The 19,969-nt window shown below is 43.1% G+C and overlaps 1 protein-coding gene across 1 annotated transcript in view; it reads right to left on the bottom strand.

Annotated features, from left to right (window-relative positions):
* ADAM22 (ADAM metallopeptidase domain 22) overlaps positions 1-19,969 on the bottom strand; it is a 141,111-nt gene that overhangs the window by 3,647 nt on the left and 117,495 nt on the right. The window contains exons 26-31 of the mRNA XM_014952947.1: positions 17,680-17,874; positions 14,803-14,903; positions 14,165-14,231; positions 10,951-11,061; positions 8,747-8,833; positions 1,232-1,355 (exon numbers count right to left, since the gene is read on the bottom strand). Of these exons, the coding sequence (XP_014808433.1) occupies positions 1,232-1,355; positions 8,747-8,833; positions 10,951-11,061; positions 14,165-14,231; positions 14,803-14,903; positions 17,680-17,874 (685 nt within the window). The remainder of the gene's footprint in view (positions 1-1,231; positions 1,356-8,746; positions 8,834-10,950; positions 11,062-14,164; positions 14,232-14,802; positions 14,904-17,679; positions 17,875-19,969) is intronic.

The raw sequence follows: 19,969 nt of genomic DNA, 5'->3' as shown, positions 1-19,969 counted from the left end.
GGGGGGGAGTCACCATCCCTGGCTGTGCTTAAGGGCCGTTTAGATGCAGTGCTGAGGGACATGGTGTAGGGGAGGACTCTGTAGAGTAGGATAGATGGTGGGACTCGATGATCCCAAATGTCTCTTCGAACCTAGACCATTCTATGATTCTATGATTCTGCCCCCAGCAGGACAGGCGGGTGGCAGCCTGCAGGTCCCTCAGCAGCGCTCCACTCCTTTTTTGTCTTGGAAAAAAAGGGTGAGAGAGCAGAGAGAGGCATTTCATCTACACCAGAACATGACCTAAAGCTTTAGAAGTCCTACAGCTCTAAAGCTCTACAGTTCTGGGGGGGCAGGGTGGGCTCAGGGCAGCAAAGTCCCTCCACATCTACAAGAGCCTGATACAAGCCCCCCACATCCTCCTTAACTGCAAGGTAGTCACCTTCCCATGAGGCTGGGATGCAGCCACCCCCCAGCCCGGATGAGAGTCTCTGGCTGGGTCAGCCCCCTGGCAGGGTGAGGGAGGAGATCCAGATGTGCTGCCTGCTCCAGGGCTGCCTCAGGCAATAAGGCAACTAGTGAAATCTGGGCTTCAGGGCAGGTTTAAGAGCAACCTGAATGGATATCCCAGAATCACAGAATGATATGGGGTTGGAAGGGACCTCTGGAGACCATCCAGTCCAACCCCCTGCCAGAGCAGGTCCACCCAGAGCAGGTCCCACAGGAACGTGTCCAGGTGGGGTTGAATGTCTCCAGAGAAGGAGACTCCACCACCTCCCTGGGCAGCCTCTGCCAGGGCTCTGCCACCCTCGCACGAAAGAAGTTCCTCCTCATGTTTAGGTGGAACTTCTTATAGTCAAGTCTGTGCCCATTTCCTCTTGTCCTGTCCCTGGGCACCACCAAAAAAAAAAAAAGGCCCCATCCTCTTGACACCCTCCCTTTGAGTATTTATAAGCATTGATCAGATCCCCCCTCAGCCTTCTCTTCTCCAGACTAAAAAGCCCCAAGTCCCTCAGCCTCTCCTCGTAAGAGAGATGTTCTAGGCCCCTCATCATCTTTGTAGCCCTAAGACATATCTGCTTTATCTGCAGCCACAGCCACCAAGGCTGCCCCGGTCGCTGTTAGGGCCTCAGGCAGGAAGGAGATGACGCTGCTGCTCCCAGGGTCAGAGATGCTGATCTGCCCCCTCTCCTTTGGACAACCTACTGCCAACCAAGGCACTGCCAGACACCCCGAGGAGAGGGACACATACCCTGGCACTTTGCCTGTTGGCTTTTTTCTCCTCATCAGGAAGCGGTGGCATCGGGTAAGGGTATTTTCTGCTGGAAGCAATAGATCCAGTGGAGGAAGATGGAGACTTTGCAGGAGACAGTGTCCTGAGATGTTAAAACACACACAATAAATGTTATGTCTTTGGGTCCTAGCACTCCAACAGCAACTGCCATTACTCTGAAGCTTGGTTCAGAACCAAGTAGAGAGCTTATTATTAGATCAATATCGGGGGGATAAAGTTGTTTGATCAGTATTCTAATAATTTCATTATACGAATAAAGGTATTTATAGCTTTCAGGAACACTGGAATAAAAAAAAAAAAAGATTTCCTACTTATTATTAGAATTGTATTGCATAACAAAAACAATTCCTTAACTGTTTTATACGGTACTGTAATTAATCATTATATAATTAGCAAACCAAATCTGCAATTGAATAAATACAGAACTAAAAGATAGACATGGCATTATGAAGCCTAAATAGAACTAGTGATTGCATAAATACAAGCTGAACAATGTCTTCTGCCAGTGATTAAATGGCAATTATCAGTGTCTTTATGTCTATCTTACACATATCCTATATTGATACAAACCCAGCAAATAAATCTCATATTTTATAACAATAATTTACACAAATGCATGCACTTGGAGGCCAGACTGTTAGTTGTGAAGTAACCAAGGCATATACAAGGTGCCAGTAACACATCATTAGACATGCAAGCATCACACAGTGCAGATTGTTCCAGCCAAAGAAAGAGTCTGATGAGAATATACAAAAATGGACTGATTAGTCAATGGCAATCAGCATTTCTGTACAAGGTGAGTAGAGTAAGCAGGAGCAAGTAAATGTTTGTATCACATGAAAGGCATTGTTTTCATGTCAATAAGGCAGCAGAACATTATTGACTGAAATTTTATACTCAAGAAAAACTCTTACGCTTCTGTTTTGAGGTTCTGCACTTTTCCCCACTTGAGAAGTTCCTATCAGGCTCTGACGCTGGGCAGAATGAAGGGGGAAAAAAGCCCCAAAGTAGAAAAACTGAGCTACCCTGGCTGCCTTGCTCTGCTTTGGAGACTGAGGGCATTTTTCAAAAGAGGCCTCCCAGCAGAGCAGGCCCATCCCCCAGACCTCCCTGAGCTCTGCTGCCCACCACCTGCTGAACTTCACCTGCCCCTGGAGACAGAAGGTTTCCCTCAATCTCTACACACAGGTCTCCCCAGCCCCCCAAACCCAGCAGGGGCTGCGTGTTGTGCAGCTGCAGACCCCACCGATGAGCACCACCGCTGACACTGAGGAGCCACAGGAAGCACCCCTGGCAAACAGCCCCACACCCCTGGCTCTGGGGCTTGCAGGATCAGGTCCTTTCATCTAGAGAGGGTTAGAGACAAGGCAGGGACCCTTTTGTGTCTAGAATTGTTTTGTATCTCTAGTACCTTTCAATAATTATCCTTTTATTTTGGACTGCTGTATAGTTTTGTTATGCCTGAAGCTCCCTACAACAGCACACTCTCCTGTCTCCCACACAAACAATGACTGGTGGTCCCCAAGGCCAACAAGGTGTCAGTGGAGATTACGTGGTGACAGCTCCTCAGTCTGGCTCAGGATGCTCTGGTGCCTCGTGCTGTAGCCTCTAAGTTCAACAGCACTTGGAAGATTTAGGTTGGCACAACTGTCCGAACACCCAACAGTCCATCGTCAGCACACGTCCTTGGATCACCCATTAAGATCAACTGGACGTACCTGAACATTTTCAGGAAGAAAATTCTAAGCAGCTACTGGAGTGTAAAACCAGCGTTGGTATGTCTGGCATCACAAGCTGGGCACCAAATTGCACGTGCAACAAAACACGTCATTTTTTTTTTTTTTTAAATGCAGGGTGCCCGGCTGTTCACCACCCATACGAGTCCTCTCACACGTGCCCACACTTGAACTGATAGAGATCACTAATAAACTGCTAGTGGATCTAGAATCAAAAAAATAAGGATGGTGGGGGGAGATAAGGAGAGCAGATTTTACATATTATTAGTGATCTAATTATTCACAAATTTTGCCCCATGACTGCAGGAGGATTTAAAATCTTAATGTGCGGATTTATAATGATGCACCTGGAGATTAGAAGCAAGGATCTGGGGGGCTATTAGATGGGGGTTGGCAAGCCCTATCAGAAAGCTGGTGTGGTAGGTACCACAGCCAGGAGGTGGCACTCGGAATGAAGGCACCTCCCAAGCCTGGCACCACAACCAGGCACAACATCACCTCCTGAACACCACAGCCTCTTCCCATGGGCTATTTTAGGTACCACAAGAGAAGGTCATGGTGCAAGGGAAAGCCACAGCCAATATACCTGTCCATCACCCCGAGCAGGTAACCCTGAAGGAGCAACAACCCCTGCAAAGATGGGGGCATGTTGATCTGAGCAGGGCCCCTAGCTAAGCCTGCAGCAAGGTGGCTTTACACCATAACTCAAATGCAATGCTGCCTTTCCAAAAGATTTTGAAGCCCAGACCTCCAGAGTAGCTGCCTGCATGTCCTACTTCTCAACCCCGCTCTGCATTGCCAGCTCACCCACGGTTTGCACACCTAACTGATGTGCACCTTGCTGCTCACCCGCACGTGCAAAACTATGGAGAATACAGTTGCACACTTAAATGAAATGCCCTTGCCCTCCCCCCACAGGCTCTGTCCCCTTATTTCTGCTACAGAAGTGATGTGCTGCGCTTTGTCATCTCCAGTGCCATCTGCTGAGCCTGTGAGACCTATCACTGCTGAGCGTGTGCTCACACAGCTTAGGATGCATCTTGAGTGATGTAAGTGTAGTTGTTTGAGGTGGTTTTGATCACTTCTCGGGTCCTGCCCTGCAATTACGTCTGTGCTGTGTATCCCAGATTCACATGTACTTTAAATGAGAAAGAGCCAGACACCACCTTTCTCATTTACAGGATGGGAAGGGACAGCATTCCGGGAGCCTTGCGGGTGACGCTGGGGTTGAAGGGAGGCAAAACAGCGGGTTGGTCCAGGGGGTGATCCATTTAGCTTTCACTGGGGTTTCAGTTCTCCTGCTATCACATCCATTAGCTTTCAATGCCGAATCTTGTTTCCAGCTGAAACTTACAAAAAAAGCCCAAAACCCTAGGAAAGCAGAGCGGGCTGCAGACTGCATTCTGCCCTCTACACGCCAGACCAGTTTCAGAGGTCTCACCACCAACCCCAAAAAAAGCCATGCACTTCAACACACTGCAAGAATTCTCATTTCTGACCAGAAAGCACGATGCAGTGGCCACTCTGTGTCCACTTTCTGTCCTGGCAGCTGAAACTAAGAATGTGGGGAGACCATGCTGGGATTCACAACAAAACTTGGTGGCAGTAGGAGGACACCTGCACCCACTCTCCTGCAGCCAGGCACCTGCCTGCTCTGCCTGCTCCTATCCCAAATGGGGAGAGCATTGGCCCACAGGAAAAACCTGTCACCTGCTCACACGACTTGTCTTGCCACTTCAAGTGTCATTTCAGGTGAACTCAAGGCAGGTGGCCCTGACAGATCTGAATTGTTCATAAGCTGATTGCTTGCTTCTGTTTTGGAGACTGAAACAATTCCATGACATTCAATTAACATTCAACCTGGACTTCAAGCCCAAATGTAGATACTATCACATTAACTTGGCCTTTGCTGCTGTAGGCTCAGCTCTTTGTAGGACATCATCAGCCTAAATTACCCTACATTATGAAGCTGGGACCTTCTGAAAACACCGATGTGGCTAAACATTTTAACATTTTCAGTGCAGTTCCTTTTAAAGCCCACCGACGTGCACAAGCTCCCTCAGAAAGCCCAGCAGCAGAGGGGAGGCTGGGACCGTGGAGGCTGCAGAAAAGGCGGAGGCTGCAGAAAAGGCAGAGGCTGTGGCTCGAGCCATCCACTTTAAGCACCAAACAGCAGCCCCAGCAGCAGGCACTCCCACACCCCAGGGAACTCTTCTCCCTAACTCCTGAAATGAGATCCTGATCTTACTGACATCAACAGGCTTTTTTTATTATTATTATTGGCTGCCAACAAGGATAATATTTTTGCTTTGGCTGCAATGAGGACAACTTTTTTTTTTTATTTCTTTAAGCAGAGGCTAAAGGTGTCTCAGGGAGAGCGGGGGGCTGACGGCTGGTCCCAGCTCTGGCCTCAGCTGGATGCTCACAGAGGAAGGCAACGGGCCTCACCACGCAGCAGAGCCAACTCCGGCTGATGGCCAGCTGAGGAGGAGCTGAGAAGAAACTGAGGAAGAAAGCAAGGACACCAAAGCACAGAAAAAAATAAGAGGGAAATGGATAGCCTGTGGTCTCCTGCCCTCCATGCTCCTTACCAATGCCTTTCTGATACGGAATGGCCATCTTCCCTCTGGGTACGCATCCTGGCTCTTCATTTAAAAAACCTGTTTTCTTTGGAAACTAATTTCATGCCTAAAAAACTCCCATAGAATCTAAGCTACTGTAAATATTTGCATTAAGTCAACTGTAGGCAGCTCAGGGCTTCAGAAGGTGCTTTCTAGTCTTTTTAATCTAAAGTTATCTACAGAAATGCCGCATTTTGGGATTCTAACAGTTTATTTTGTGATACGGTTCCTGAGTCTTTCAAGAAACCCTTCACCATATTTTATAAGGTCAGGCTGTGCAGTGGCCACTGAAATTGGCAGTAACAAAAATAAGTAATACTATCAGGCTGGTAAAACAGCGTGCCTTGCAGCAAAGCTGCAATCAGGGAAAGGTGTCCTGCCTGGGGTTATGCAGCTGTGACCTGGAACATGAAATTAAAATCTAGCCTAGACTTTGAGCAGTAAAACGAGATTTTCCTTTACAGATCTTATTTTCTTACAGAAGGGAATTCCACAGCTGGGAGTTTTCTGGCACCAGAGACACCAGCTACTAGTATTATTATTAATAAAAAGTAATTATATAGAAATACCCATTAGACTTGTAGATTAGGCAAAAAATTAAAAACTAGGACTCAAGGTGTCAGAAAGACAATTTTGATTTATACAGGGCATTTTATTAAGCTGACAGAGAAAGTCTTTGTGATTACTACTATCTCTATTTTCTGAAAGGCTGCAGAGTTCCTAGGAATTGTAGGAAGTGGTTTTTCCTGATTCTACTTTCAACAGCACCAGTCATCATCACATTATTCCTAAAACTAGAGGGAGACAAGCAAAACAGCGGTGTCACTTTCATGACATCTTTAAAAGAAAAGAGAAATCGAAGATGATTAGTAACAAAAATACCACTCTGCTAATTATCTGATGCAAATTTCTTATCCAGGGGCTGTGATTCGTAAAAAGGAGTATCAGCTGGAGAGCCTGACTTAAGCCTGACTTTCTGGTTTACCAAACAAGATTTGTTTTCTTTTGCTTGTGAGTCACTTCACAGGCTCAAACCCCAGCCATGTGATGTTCAGACACACCATTCTTAGGAACGATATTTTTTAGTCTGTCACAGAGTAACCAAAACTGCATCCGAGTTTTAGGGAGAAACTGTTCAATTCAACCTCTCATAAACCCATGGCAACTCACCCCAGGAGAAGAGCTGATCCTTTGCCTTCCATAACATACCTGCAGAATTGTTCCCCATGGTTACCTCAATTAATTAGGACATACAGGTTTCAAAATTGATTCTAATTTCTTTCTGATTTCTAAAGCTACTGCTGCAGTCATTAGTAAGCTTCTAGGGTGTAAAATTTTTAATTTGTTTCATCTCTGCTGCTATGCAGCCCTCAAAACTCACATGGGTCGGCTTAATCCTCATCTACATGCAAAAAACGCTTGCTTTATCTCAGACGCAATTAGAAATGTTACTCATTCAATGCAACAGCTGAAAACCCTCGGGAGCAGAGCATAGTCCCATCAATTTAATCTAGTTACTAAATCAAGATATACCGATATTAAAAGATGAAAACCGAATTAAGAGTACCCACACAGGAATTTAAACCTGTTTAACTAAGTTCCCATCAACAGTTGTTGAACTGTGGACACTGAACTGGACCCTGTATCCCAACCCTAAAACCAGCAATGGCAAAACTGCTGGATTCACAATACCCTCTGTCTGAACGTCCAAGCACCAACACTGAGAGGTGGCTGATACTGGCCAAAGTCACAACATTCTCCCAAAAGCCTTGGATTCTTGTGGCAGGGATTTTTACTCCTTGTTCAGGACAGAGATTAGGACTGGCAGGTTTAAATTAACCTCCTTTGCCCTATCTGTTCATTGGAAAGCCTTTCTGCAGCTTACTCTGTGACTTAAGAGTTATGGAAAGCAAACACAAACTGTCTCCAAAAAGTGGCAATTTTATGCTCTTTTAAGACTTCGGGACTTTTTTTAGTTCTAAAAATGACTGAATTACCACTCTGCTATTTAATATCTGCCAGTGCTTCTATTGGAATAGAAGTGTTTCATTAGCATCTTGTGATATCTCTTTTCACCATCACTCTTTTTCCCCCAAATACACTCTGGACATATTTAGTGAATGTTTTGCACTATTACCAGATCTACTGATGTAGCCAAATTATTGATAAGATTCTATTTACTCCTCCTTACCCTCCTTCACTGTTTTGACTGCAGATTTTGCTTTGCATTCTCTTCCTTTGTGTTTCTATAATTCTTGTTTCAGCTTCATTTCTGATACGTCAACTTACAGCTTCATCAATCTCTCTCATGCTTTATGTAATTTCTCATAAATTGGCTTCCATTCTCTCTTCTGCTAGCTGATTTTTTCAGCTGATGCAAACTTCTGTCTCAGCTGTAGGATTGTGTCTTTGGGGAATCTATTAAAATGTTCTCAGTCTCTTGATTCATGTACAGCAGGGAGGTCAGACTCACAAATGCTTCTTCTCTTTAACTTTGAATGGATCAAAAAAAACACACTTTCCCTTCTCAAAACCAGTATTTTTGGTTGGACCCTACACTCACTTGTAACAGATTCACTAGTGGTTTGATAAATAGAGCGCGGAGCATATTCTCGTACATTTAATTTTCCAATTACAATATATTAATTATATCATTGTATGCTGAGGGTAACATACCACTACTTTTTATCCCTTTTTCATTTATATTTTAGTATGCACAACATAAGACAGTGGGTAGAGTCAGTGTGTTATGAAACCACTTGCTTCAGTAAATTACATTCTATTTAAGTTAATACTATTATATTAGTGATAAGTATGTCTCATGCCCATAAAACACTACTTGGCATAAAATGATGAGAAAGCTACTACAAGCTATAGATGATGGTGGGAACGCATGCACTACACACACCCTTTTCAATGGCTTCATTGAAACATTCAGAAAAAGAATTGTAAATTGCACATGAAGCCAAAAACAGACATCAAAATGCAGCAAAAGAAGAGGGGCCCTGTGCACCTACAGTAACTTGTATTGATTTATACAATCAATAGGAGTCCCAAGATATTGGTAAATGCTGGAACAGCTCTTAAAAATGATAGAGAATTAATTTACAAAATACCTAAAGTATGGTCCTTCAGTGTTTTTATTCACATCTTCTACCCACTTAGCTACATTATATTCTCTTTTGAACCATGGGTTTAAATACCTGCAGAAAGCAATGGAAGGAACAGAGAAAGCAGAAGAACAAGAATAGAAAATCTGAGAACACACAGCACAAGCTTAGCAAGGATGTCTTCATCCCCAAAATGCAAGTGAATATGGCAAATAAATCAGTATGAATGTTGGGTGAGGACTAGGCAATGTGTACAACTGCATGAGGAAATCTGACCTACAGCAAGACCCATATGTTTGACTAATCTGGAAACTCTGTGGGATACATTATTCATTCAATGTCTTAAAGGCAAAATTCACTCCTGTGCAGAGGGCCAGCATTAAGCTCATGGTCAAATCTCCTCTCGTGTTCTCAGAATAAGGATGAAGATGCATTTTGGTTCCAATCCTGCAGTTTGCTTGTTGGAGACACACGTTTGCACCCATCTAGAATAAATTGCAAGGTAATAGCCTAATGAGTGCAGAAACTTGGGCTTGGCCCTTTCTACAGGAATGGATTTTGGCCTCAGCGTGTAAAAAGGCTTGAACTGTTTTTGACACTGCAGTGGCAATTTATACATTATGTACAAATAACCCTTTGATTTTTCAATGATCATTTAATCTGGTAGGACCACAAGAAACTTTAATGGAGATGAGCTGCAGAGTTATCTCACATTTTACAGGAGCAATTTTGATAACAAACCCACATTTTTTAGGAAAAATAAAGATGGTGTTTAATTATTTGACAGTAATATTACCAGGGAAGAAGCAATTATTTTTTTGTATCTAGTTTCTCTTAGCCCCCAATAACGAGATTAGCGAATTCCTCCCCCTCTGTTATGTTAAGAAAAAAAGGCAATGTAGAAACAGGAGTCTGCCTGGTCCACTTTAAAGTTTGTTCTTGTTGTATAAGGACAGCAACAGTTTAACGATTCTTTGTGGTCACCACGTTTATATAATAGAGACTAGCACGCTCTGAAATAGGAAACAAATTGTAACCAAGGAAAAAGGGAAAGAAAATTCCTCTTTGTGCTATTTTTGATGTTTCTGGGCCAGTTCTTGCCACCCTTGGTTATGAGAGTGATTCCAATGACCTTACACATGGGAACAGGCCTCGCAAGGGCTTTCTCAGATGAGTAAAGTTTAGGGCAGAGCATGTTGTTCCTCCGCCACCATATTTGAAACCACGTTGGCAACAAGAGCAGCAGCACTTTTTCCAACTTCTTTTGCTCCTTTTTTGCTCTGGAACTTGTCCTCCCCACCCTGCGCAAGCACAGCCACAGCTCTCAGAAAGTACTCGCCCTCAGCCACAAGTGCTTCCTCAGCTCGCGTATTTATCAGGAATCAGGAGTGCTTTATGCTTTCCAGCTTGGGCTCTTAGAGAAAGAAAACATCAAAAGTGGTAGCGCAGCAACAGATGAACTGCCAGTGAAGTGACAGGCTGAGACCAGCATCACCAGGAACTAATGAACTTCTCCTTTAGCTTTAATTGTAGGTGCAAGTACACATTTTCTTGTACTTGCTGCAGTACTTTTGACTTGCTCTTTTTTTTTACTTGTACTTGCTGCAGTACTTTTGACTTGCTTTTTTTTTTTTTTCATTTGAAAGCATCTTTTGGTAACCACAAAACACTCCCAATTGGGCTTCCTGTATTAGAAAACAACGTGTAAGGTGGTATCAAAGCATGCAGCCGTTGCACAACCGCACTGCAGGGTTTCCTGGGTCTGGCTGTGACCATCCTTCACCACCTCAATTCATCTGTTACAGAAAGGTTAAACTCGAGTTACTGCAGACCACTGGGTGATACTGGTGGGAAGCTCTCAGGTTGACCTTCCTGGCCACACATTTATTAGTGATGACCAGAATCCGTATTTTTGTTGAGTGAGAAATTCCGCTTTAAAACACAGGTGTCCTTAGACGTAAGCCTATAACTCTACCAACTGCTCGATTTGGCTTGCAGCACAACATGCAAGAAGGCAAAAGACCTGGGCTCAATCAAGAGTACTCATACTCCTCAGGCTGGCGAAGAGGAAGGTTAGCTAGCGCTGCATCAGCAAGGAGCACCTCCAAGCAGTCACCATGTTTTGCCACAGTGAAACTATCGAATACTGGGGGAAGGGACTTGGACGGGACAGAAGGGCAGCCCAGAAGGCAGGAGCAGGTGAGACTGACCTGTGATCCCGACTCCCTGTTTGGGGGTGCTCAGAACCCCCTGGGCTTATGCCTTGGGCCGGGATTTGGTGGGCGAGAGAAAGCCCAGGCTCAGATGCATGGGTTACCCTGCTGCAAAAAGACAATATATAACAGAAAGTCTAAGCCAAAGATGTTTGTATCAGTTATAACAAGGAAGACAAACACTTCTAGGAAAAGCAGTGCAAATTAAAAAAGTCAGAATCGCTATTTGGCAAAACGCGTGTTCCCCGGGACCTGTTTTAACACAAGCTCCCAGCTAAACTGTCAGCTTATTCAGAAAACTCTCACTATTATTCCTGGATAAATCGAACTGGTTTTAATAGAAAACTTGTTTTCTCAGGCCATTTCATCAGCCCTGCTTGTGAAAAAGCTGTAGAAACATTTGGCCCGTTGGCATTCCTCCTGTGTGAACTGAACCATCTGCCTTTAGTAAAGAACACAAATTTTGTTTTAAATCATCTAGGAACAATTAAAAACATCCCAAATGAGCTTTGGCAGTCTCCATAGAGCTACACCTTTATCTCTTGGGTACAAGAGGTGGCACGAAGGCGTGAGCATGAGTATATATTTCAGGAACCACCCAACGTGCCTGCAACCCTCCTGCCAGTGCTGCTTGTCAGGGCTGCAGAGCCCAAACCTCGCTCAGCATTTAAGAAATTTTGCTTAAACAATTGATGGTACGAGTCTCTATCTGCTTGGCTGTATGAGAAAACAACTTGTGCATAATATGTGCAGTTACGACTTGTGCCTATGTCAAATACTTAAAAAACCACCTGAATTCTGCACAAGGTATAACACAAATGAACCCAATTTTCCAGTGGTTAACGACACCATCTCTGCTACTAACAGGAGATCGATAGTGCTACCCCTTTTCTTCCATTTCAACAAGTAGACTTCATAGGACTCTCAGCAGCCACAGAGGTGGACTTCCAAAAGCCATCCATCATTTCAGAACAGATTTCAATATTCTTCTAGTTTTCCCAGAGAAGGTGAGAAGGTAAATTTGTCTGGGAAAAGCCTCCATGAATTCTGAGACATGCTCAAAGCAGCTGTTTTTTTTTTTAAAAGCTCTTTGCTTTTTTAAATGAGTAAATGCTGGCCACGGTTAGATCATTCTCAGTCAATTTTCTCTGCTCGCAAAGGAATTTCTCTCTCTAACCAGAGCCACCAGGGGCCCTCGGCAATTCTCTCTGTTCCTGACCAAACTGGCACAGCACCTGGATCATTCAGTGGGGGGTCTCTCTCCAAAGGGTGACAGGCTTGCCAAGGAGACTCGGACAAGCCACGCGGTCCTGTGCAATTCAGGATAGACCCTGCATCAGGAGAAAGAGCATCTTCCTGTTTAGGTCTCTCCAGGAACAACACGCTGTGCTTCATCCCTACCAGGCTGCTGCACGGCCCTTGGGAAGGACAAGTCTCCTCCCTCTAGCTCCAGGCCTGCTGCTGGGCTGAGAGACCAGAACAAGCAGCAGGAAGGAAAGTAGAGAATTAGGTGGAAGATCAGGAGCACCTTTAAAAGAGAAAAAAACTTTACAGGGAAAAAGTTGTCCAACTCACTCTCTCTATCTACCCACTTATTTGGTGCTCCAACGCTCTCAGTCTATGTATACTATACCAGCTAAGCAGCACAGAGGAAAAAATACATCCATTAGTTGGTTTTTTTTTTGCTTTTACTGAATACTTTTACAATAGTCTTGCCATCCAGCTACGTTGACTCTAGGCTAAAAAGAGCTGATCTGGTTTCATTCTTTGTGGACCAATTCTGCCCCACTGTACACATCTGCTCAATAACAAACTAATAGTATCATTAAGTTGTTTTTTTTTTTTTCTTTTTAACAAATTTTGTTTAAGAAATACAATTGGAAAGTGAAGAAAAGCACAGGACAATTTTCTAAAGAAGAATGTGCAATCTCATTTGTATTCTTGGCAGGTTGGTCAGACTAATTCTGCTTTTATCAAACTGTCTCATGCACAGAGAAAAGAAAACAAGCAGAATAATGTTCCAGTAAGAGTTTATCAGCACAAAGACCAAGAGCACAGGAGCACTTGACCGATAAACTCCTCCAGGGGATCTGGGGCTAAAATTTCTGGTTCGATGCTGCGTTTTGACCATGCAATGCTGTAATTGCAATGTGCATCAAACTATTGCTTGTGTAACTTGTAACAGAGGGTCTGCTCTATGAACCTTTCTGAGCCTACTCACCTCAAGACAGTGCACTGCAGGTGGAAGAAAAGTTTCAGAACAAACTCAAAATCCCCAAACCAAAGAAAACAGGGCCCAGAGAGGAGTTAGCATCATTAGTTTCCAGCGGGGTTGGTATCAAGCCCGTTTGCCCACACAGGTGCAAAGTTAGTACTAATGACACCGGGAAAAGGGCGCTGTCATCACCACTATGGTCAAAGAAGGGATCATTCCTGTGTGGTGTAAGAGCTGTACGAGCAGCCAGTGCTTGACAAGCCCAAGAGATTATGTTTCCAACCATTCACCATTCATTCACGAAAGGAGCCCGAACCAGCAGGCTTAAGTACATAAGAAAGGCTGTTTCCCTATGGGGAGCACTGCACACATGGGCTCTTCAGAGTATGTAACCAACAAATCGATAGAGAAAGCAACTCTAAGTCATACTGAAAAGCTCTGGGGACCAGTTTCTTGGTAAGGACTCTTATTACCCATTTACTGCAGGGCTTACTCAAGACTGGCTCTTTCAGGCTTACAACAACAAACTTCAGGGTACTCTCAAAGCAGACAGATACCGCTCCTAAATCCTCCAGACAGGTGCACAAAGATACACATCTCTAACTCTGCAATGGCCCAACCCAAGGTGAAGGCAAGGGTAGGAAAGGGGTTATCAGAAATTCAGTATTGAACCAGGATACACTCAGCAATGGCAGTTTACTGTAGACAAAAGCCTGCAGTGATGGTGCAGGCTGCCACCATCATTGGGAATTGCTATGGGAACCACTGTGAGGAAGCCTACATAAAAAAGAAAATTGATAGTTAATTTTTAAAGAATACATAAAAAGAGGTTGAAATACATTAGCCAAATCATTTACCAGATTATCAGTCAGCAATGAGAAAGGGCCACAGAACAAAAATGCAGCTGTCTACTTTTCAGTACTCTTAATCTCCATCTACAAAACACAAATATGAAAACTGTACTTCTTGGCTTTGCTTTTATAACTTCAGACTTACTCAGTTGAATTAGACCGTGGCCTAAATCTTTTGCCTCTGACTTTCTTTCTGTTTCCTCCTATATTACCTGAAAGAAACCAAAGGATAAAGACAGACAGTAAAACAACTTGAAAATCGCCTGTGCCCCATGCCAAACTGTATATTCTTTTTGCATCCCCAGCAGAAGAGTCGCTACCTCATTAACTTTAACCATTTAAAAGTCACAGGTCAGTCCCTCTTGATTTACCTCAGACCAGGTAAACTTGACACTGAGGTGAACTTTCTCTACTTTTTGCTGCAACTGTGCAGAGTAAAAAAGTCCTTAATTTTATTTGAGAAAATCACTACACTTCCAGAAAAACACTAAGTACTGCCTGGTAAAAGCACAGAAGCTGACATGAGCGAATAGACCTCTTCCTTTTCTTCATGTTAGCTCTCACTGGAGGAGTAGAAGAAATTAAATGTCATTTCTATGAGCCAAAGCATTGTGCAAAAAAGCTACTTGTGCAGAGTGCTTCTAAATCCCAATTGCAGGTTAGTAACTTTTAGCACAATTTACGGTGTCATGCTGCGGTCCTAAGATCAACCAAACTTCCAGCAGAGTAGCAACGGCCCAAAGGCTGGTTTCCACTGCGGCCAGCACAGAGGTTTACACTTACCTTGCCAAGAATTACTCCTAGGCCTCCCATTTTCACAAATGTCTGAAATATGTTTTGTGTCTGGGATCCTTTCACTCCAGGAATGAGATAATCCATTTGACCTGGAACAGGAGGGCTCAGATGCAGTTATTGTTAGGAGCATTGCCTCATGTCACCGTTAGCTCAGCGGTTCAGAGCGCCACACGCCCGAGGCCAGTGACAGGACACAGCCTAAGGTCTGTCTGCACTAGCAGAGCGCCCAGGGTCTCTGGTTAAACCCTGCCGTGACACTTTGCCAGGTGTCCCTGCAGGGGTTTGGTGTGTCCACGCTCAAGGGCCAGGCTTCAGCCACTGCCTTCTCCCATGGTCTACTGTGGAAACCACCAACACCAGCACACACCAGACTTCCAGCTCTGCCCCAGTTCTTAGCTGGAAGATGCTCTTCCAACTGTGCTCATCCGGAGGTGATTTTTCCTTGCATTCCCCCTGCAGGCTGCCCGCTCCCTCCTCATCCTCATGCTCTGCTTCCCCCTGCCCACTGTGACAGGCCTCAGGGGCCCAGGAGTCCGCCATGAACATACTCCCACCCACAGCTGGTAGTTCCAGCGGAGGGGTAACTCTGTCTTATTTTTGCTAATTTTGAACTTTTATTGTATTGCGTCAGCTAGTCACTACAGTATATAATTTTAATGCCAAACTCAAAGCCAAAACCAGTCTTTATTATCTGGGTGCTTAGTGCAAACTAGTTTGTTTTAATTCTTATATTCCTTCCAAGAGTCAGAGATGTGTGTGGCACCGTCCAGCGCATGGGGTTTTGCAACAGGCTCCCTCCTGTTGAGCTACAGCTGCTGCTCAGCTGTTTGCCATGAGATCTACCAATTCTTACCAAAAGAAACAAAAACAAGAGGAAGTTGAAAACTGGTCAGAATAGATGGATTATTTATTACAAAGAAGTTTTGCTCAAAGGATCTATTTATGCTGTTTTTAAGTCTGAATACTCTTGCATTTTTCAGTCTCTCCTTTCCTTGGAGGACAGGCATCTCACAGATGCTCTTCAGTTTCCAGAAGACCCAGCTAACACGGCCACACTGAACAAAGTCCAGAGTTTCATTAATTCAAACAGAGTTACAGCATGAAATGTCTGAGAACCAACAGATCCATTAATGGATTTTTAAATAATTTTCTCCTCCTAATGGTCTATGTTCAGGTTCAGGAGTGTCTTGCTATATACTGGGTTTGATGTTTGCTGTTTCATAATAGCAAGAGTTATCAAAGAGCCATCTCTTAATCCTTGAACATCCTAATACCAACACTTCATAGTGCTTTCCAGGATGGAGAAGGAGAGGCAGCTAATGGTCTGGTCAATCTAATGTCTCCCAAGAGCTGTCATCCATGTCTGCACACAAAGCAAATCAGAACCAGCTTGAAAGGTAGGGAATAGCACTTTGGGCACTGAAATGGAGTATTTGTCAGACTTACGTTTCCAGACGTTACAGTGGCACAACGTACCTCAACTGGTGGTAGGGAACAACAAAACTCTCTAGTACAGACAGACCTTAGAAGCCATTAGCTTATTGAAACAAACAATAAACAGAGACACATGAAAGAAATGAAGAGAAACATAGATACTGAATGAAAGAAGAAACATGTTAAATGACATTAATTTAAAACCAAACTTTTTTTTTTTTCTTAACTGGCATTTGAACCTGCTTGCACAAGCTGTGAAAACTTGCTTCCCCGAGACTTTTTAAAAAATTTTATCCAAATGAGAAAAGATTCTCCAAGACAAACAGTGCATCATTAAAGATTAATGCTTGCTCCCAGAAAAAAATAATTTATCCACTCACAAATCTAAAAAGCTAAATTTAAAAATTAGAAATCAATTGATTTTACACAACTACAGTTTTCTTAATAACATATTCACTAGAACAGGCTGAACAAAGTTGCAGATGGGATCACGCTGCTATACCCAAATAGTAAACCTCACTGCCCATGTATCCCTTCCATGCATTTCCTTTCATTGAAATAACAACAAAGGAATTGGTTTCATCAACTGCACAGTTACGACTGCCCAGTGAGACATGAATTGAGAATTATGAAGCAGTTCAGGATTGTCTATCCCTCCTATGACATAGTGCTTCTCATAAATAGTTTTTAAGTGTTAGCTGGAGATTTTCATAGTTACAGGATCTCTACTCCAGAGGGATGGTGAGCATCATGACCTTTTGACCGTAGCAATTACAAATGACTCTCAATGCTTTTCAATGAATTTTCCATTTTAAAATGTTGTTGGGTTTTTAAACTAACTATAACAATAACAGAATTAGTGAAATCGGATCAAGGGCAAAATCTAATGCCCTCCTTGGTTACTCATAATAGCAAGCACAAAACTACAGAAAGTCTTTGTAGAGTTATTTTCTAAGACAACCCTCAGTATACAGGCCTAGTAAGTGGCATAAAATGCAAGCACCATCATCTTTAATGCGAGACGACAAGAATATTATCCAGAACTCCAGGTCAACTCAATGAATTAATGACATGACAAAGATATAAAAGCAACATTTATATTGAACAGTTTATGTTTATAATTATTATTGAAACAAGACAGTGTTCCTTTTCTTTGATTACATGACCATGATTTTAAAAACTCTGGTTCTTTGATTCAATTTTTTTTTTTTTTTTGAGCCAGCAATTATTATTACAGTCTACTTGAAAACAATTCTCAAGCAGGGAGATGATGAAAATTTGATTAACCAAAAATTGGTTTACAATGGAAAACTTGTTTACTCTAGCCTAATTGTAATAATTAGCAACTCAGGGCATGTGAGAAAAATCAGTAATCAGAGCACAAAGGATGCTATTTCAAACATTCCCCAAAGAAAGAAGAAAGAATCAAACCTGCTGCAAAACAATGAAATGTTCTGACTAATGGAATAATGGGTGATGGAACAGGTAGAAATCTGAAAATGCGACAGAAAAGCAGACCTCTTCTTAGAACTAGACGCAGAGTTTGTGCTGACTCCAGGAGGCATGTCGCTATAAAAAGAGTCGGCCTCTCCAGGCTTTTTTACATAATCTCCCTGGGGTATTTGTCTAAAGTATAATAAACATTGTAGTCAGAAAACATGACAGGCACCAGCACATACACAAACATGCACAAGTATCAGTTTAAAAGGAAGAGGCAAGGGTAGCGATTCTTGAGGAATCCTGTTAACCACACACCATAAGCCTATTAATAAATAATTCAACCAGCTGAGAGAAAACTCCCACAGGCTTCTGATAGATGCAGAAAAGTGGGTTATGTGGTTTTGGTAGGGAAAACAAGGAACGTTTCACTGATAAACTCTGACCCAATTTTCAAAGTGACTAGTTTGGGGTTCTTGAGACATTGGATAGGCAAGTTCAGACATTTCAAAGGGCTCCTCACACCAGCTGTGAAAGCCATCCTCAGGGGCAGCAGGAGCACCACAGCCTGAGCTGAATGCACGCCTGCAGCAAAAGGAGTTCAGGAAAAGTCAATTCTTTTTTCCTTCTGAGGTAGGTGCTTTATAGTTAACTTCTGTGATCATTATTGGATTCAAGAACAGCAACCTGTTCAGTTTTTTTAAACCTCACGAGGAGAAAAACCTCCAGTTTTAATAGCTGTTTCCTTGTGCAGGGGAACTAACACCAGGTCAGAGGTTCTCAGCTACTCCGGGTTACCACAGGAGACTCAATCTGCCCAGACAGACAAAAATAATGCCACACATGTCTGACAACAGCTTATCCTTTTCCAATACCAGAAGCTTGGTTATCGTGCATAAAACTATCTATGCATTAGGAAGTCCTAAACAAGTTATGCAGCTTTTTTTTTGCAGATGGTGAGTTCACTGCCAGCGGAAAAACTGCCATGCAAATATTCCAGATACAGTTCCATGAAGCTGAAAAATCCTCCCTAGTACAAGTAGCTACTTTAAAGGTTGGCTATATCGTAATACCAGCAACTTAATTATCTATTCAGTCTTGCACTTTCTAAGGCCATTTTGCTTCAGTCTGCCCCTATTAAGATGCGCATTTATCAGAAGGTTGATTCATATTCAGATTGTGTCCAACTACAGACCAGAACTGGGCTCTCTTCATTCCATATCTGAATTTTTAATGCTTCTAAGGTATTTAAAAATATATAATTATAAGGCACATAAATCATTAGTGTAACACAGTACTCCCACTGCATTTCTCCTAACACCTCTCCAGTCTCAGGTCTTTCCCTCCCTGGGCCATTAGGTGGGTGTGATCAGAGTTGACCCAGCGTGGGGTAAACTTCATTTACAAATTTCAGTTGCTTGGTACTACCAAGTATCATTCCTTATGTTATGCTGAAAAATACCTCAGTGGCTTGTCTTCATCTTTATTTAAGGAGTAATCGTAATTTTTTTTTTTAAAAAAGGACACTGGACATTCTGGTAGATGTCTGATTTTTGCATTTAAGGAGCACTCCTTGTACATATGCAAAAATACTCCATTTAGAAGTCAGCCTAGAGAACTTCATTTTCTGCATGAAGGAGATTCATTACTAAATATCTCCATCATCTTTAAAATGATGGAGCCCTCCATCACCACAGCTTATGCTGGTTTCATAGAATCACAGAAAGATATGGGGTTGGAAGGAACCTCTAGAGATCATCTAGTCCAACCCCCCAACTCTGCCCAATCCCACTGACTGCATACTCACAGCTCTCCATCCAAATACTGATTTCTGGAGACAAGGGGATTTGAAGAAGTTAGATTCTCTAATATTCTAATGTGAACATGCATGGGCTGGTCTTTTTCCATAATTTGAGGTTTTGGCTGCTCTGTCTTCAGCCAACACTGAAACATCCACAGTAGAGCAGCTTGATGGGCATGTGAGTCCCCACTGACAGATACACTGTGTTCCACTAAGCAGCACCAAACCCTGAAATTCTGGCTTCCTTGTGCCAAGTGACGTTTCCTCCCCACCAACCTCTCCGTAACGCTTTACTTCAATTATTTTGCCTTTTTCTGTTACTGTTCCTGCCACCTATATGACCTTGTAGCACACAACCAGCGCTTGGCAGTGCTTTTCTGCTTTTTGCAAGTATTTTGAGCCTGGCAGAGAAAGCACTATGGACATGGGGAACAAGCAGGAGTAGTGGCAACAAACAAAGCAGCAGCTTGACCAGGAGGCAGT

The sequence above is a fragment of the Calidris pugnax genome, unplaced genomic scaffold (genome assembly GCF_001431845.1).
Source record: "Calidris pugnax isolate Ruff unplaced genomic scaffold, ASM143184v1 scaffold181, whole genome shotgun sequence".
NCBI classification, from domain to species: domain Eukaryota; kingdom Metazoa; phylum Chordata; class Aves; order Charadriiformes; family Scolopacidae; genus Calidris; species Calidris pugnax.
Note: the sequence above shows the minus strand (reverse complement) of the source record. Positions and strands in the feature narration are given on the sequence as shown.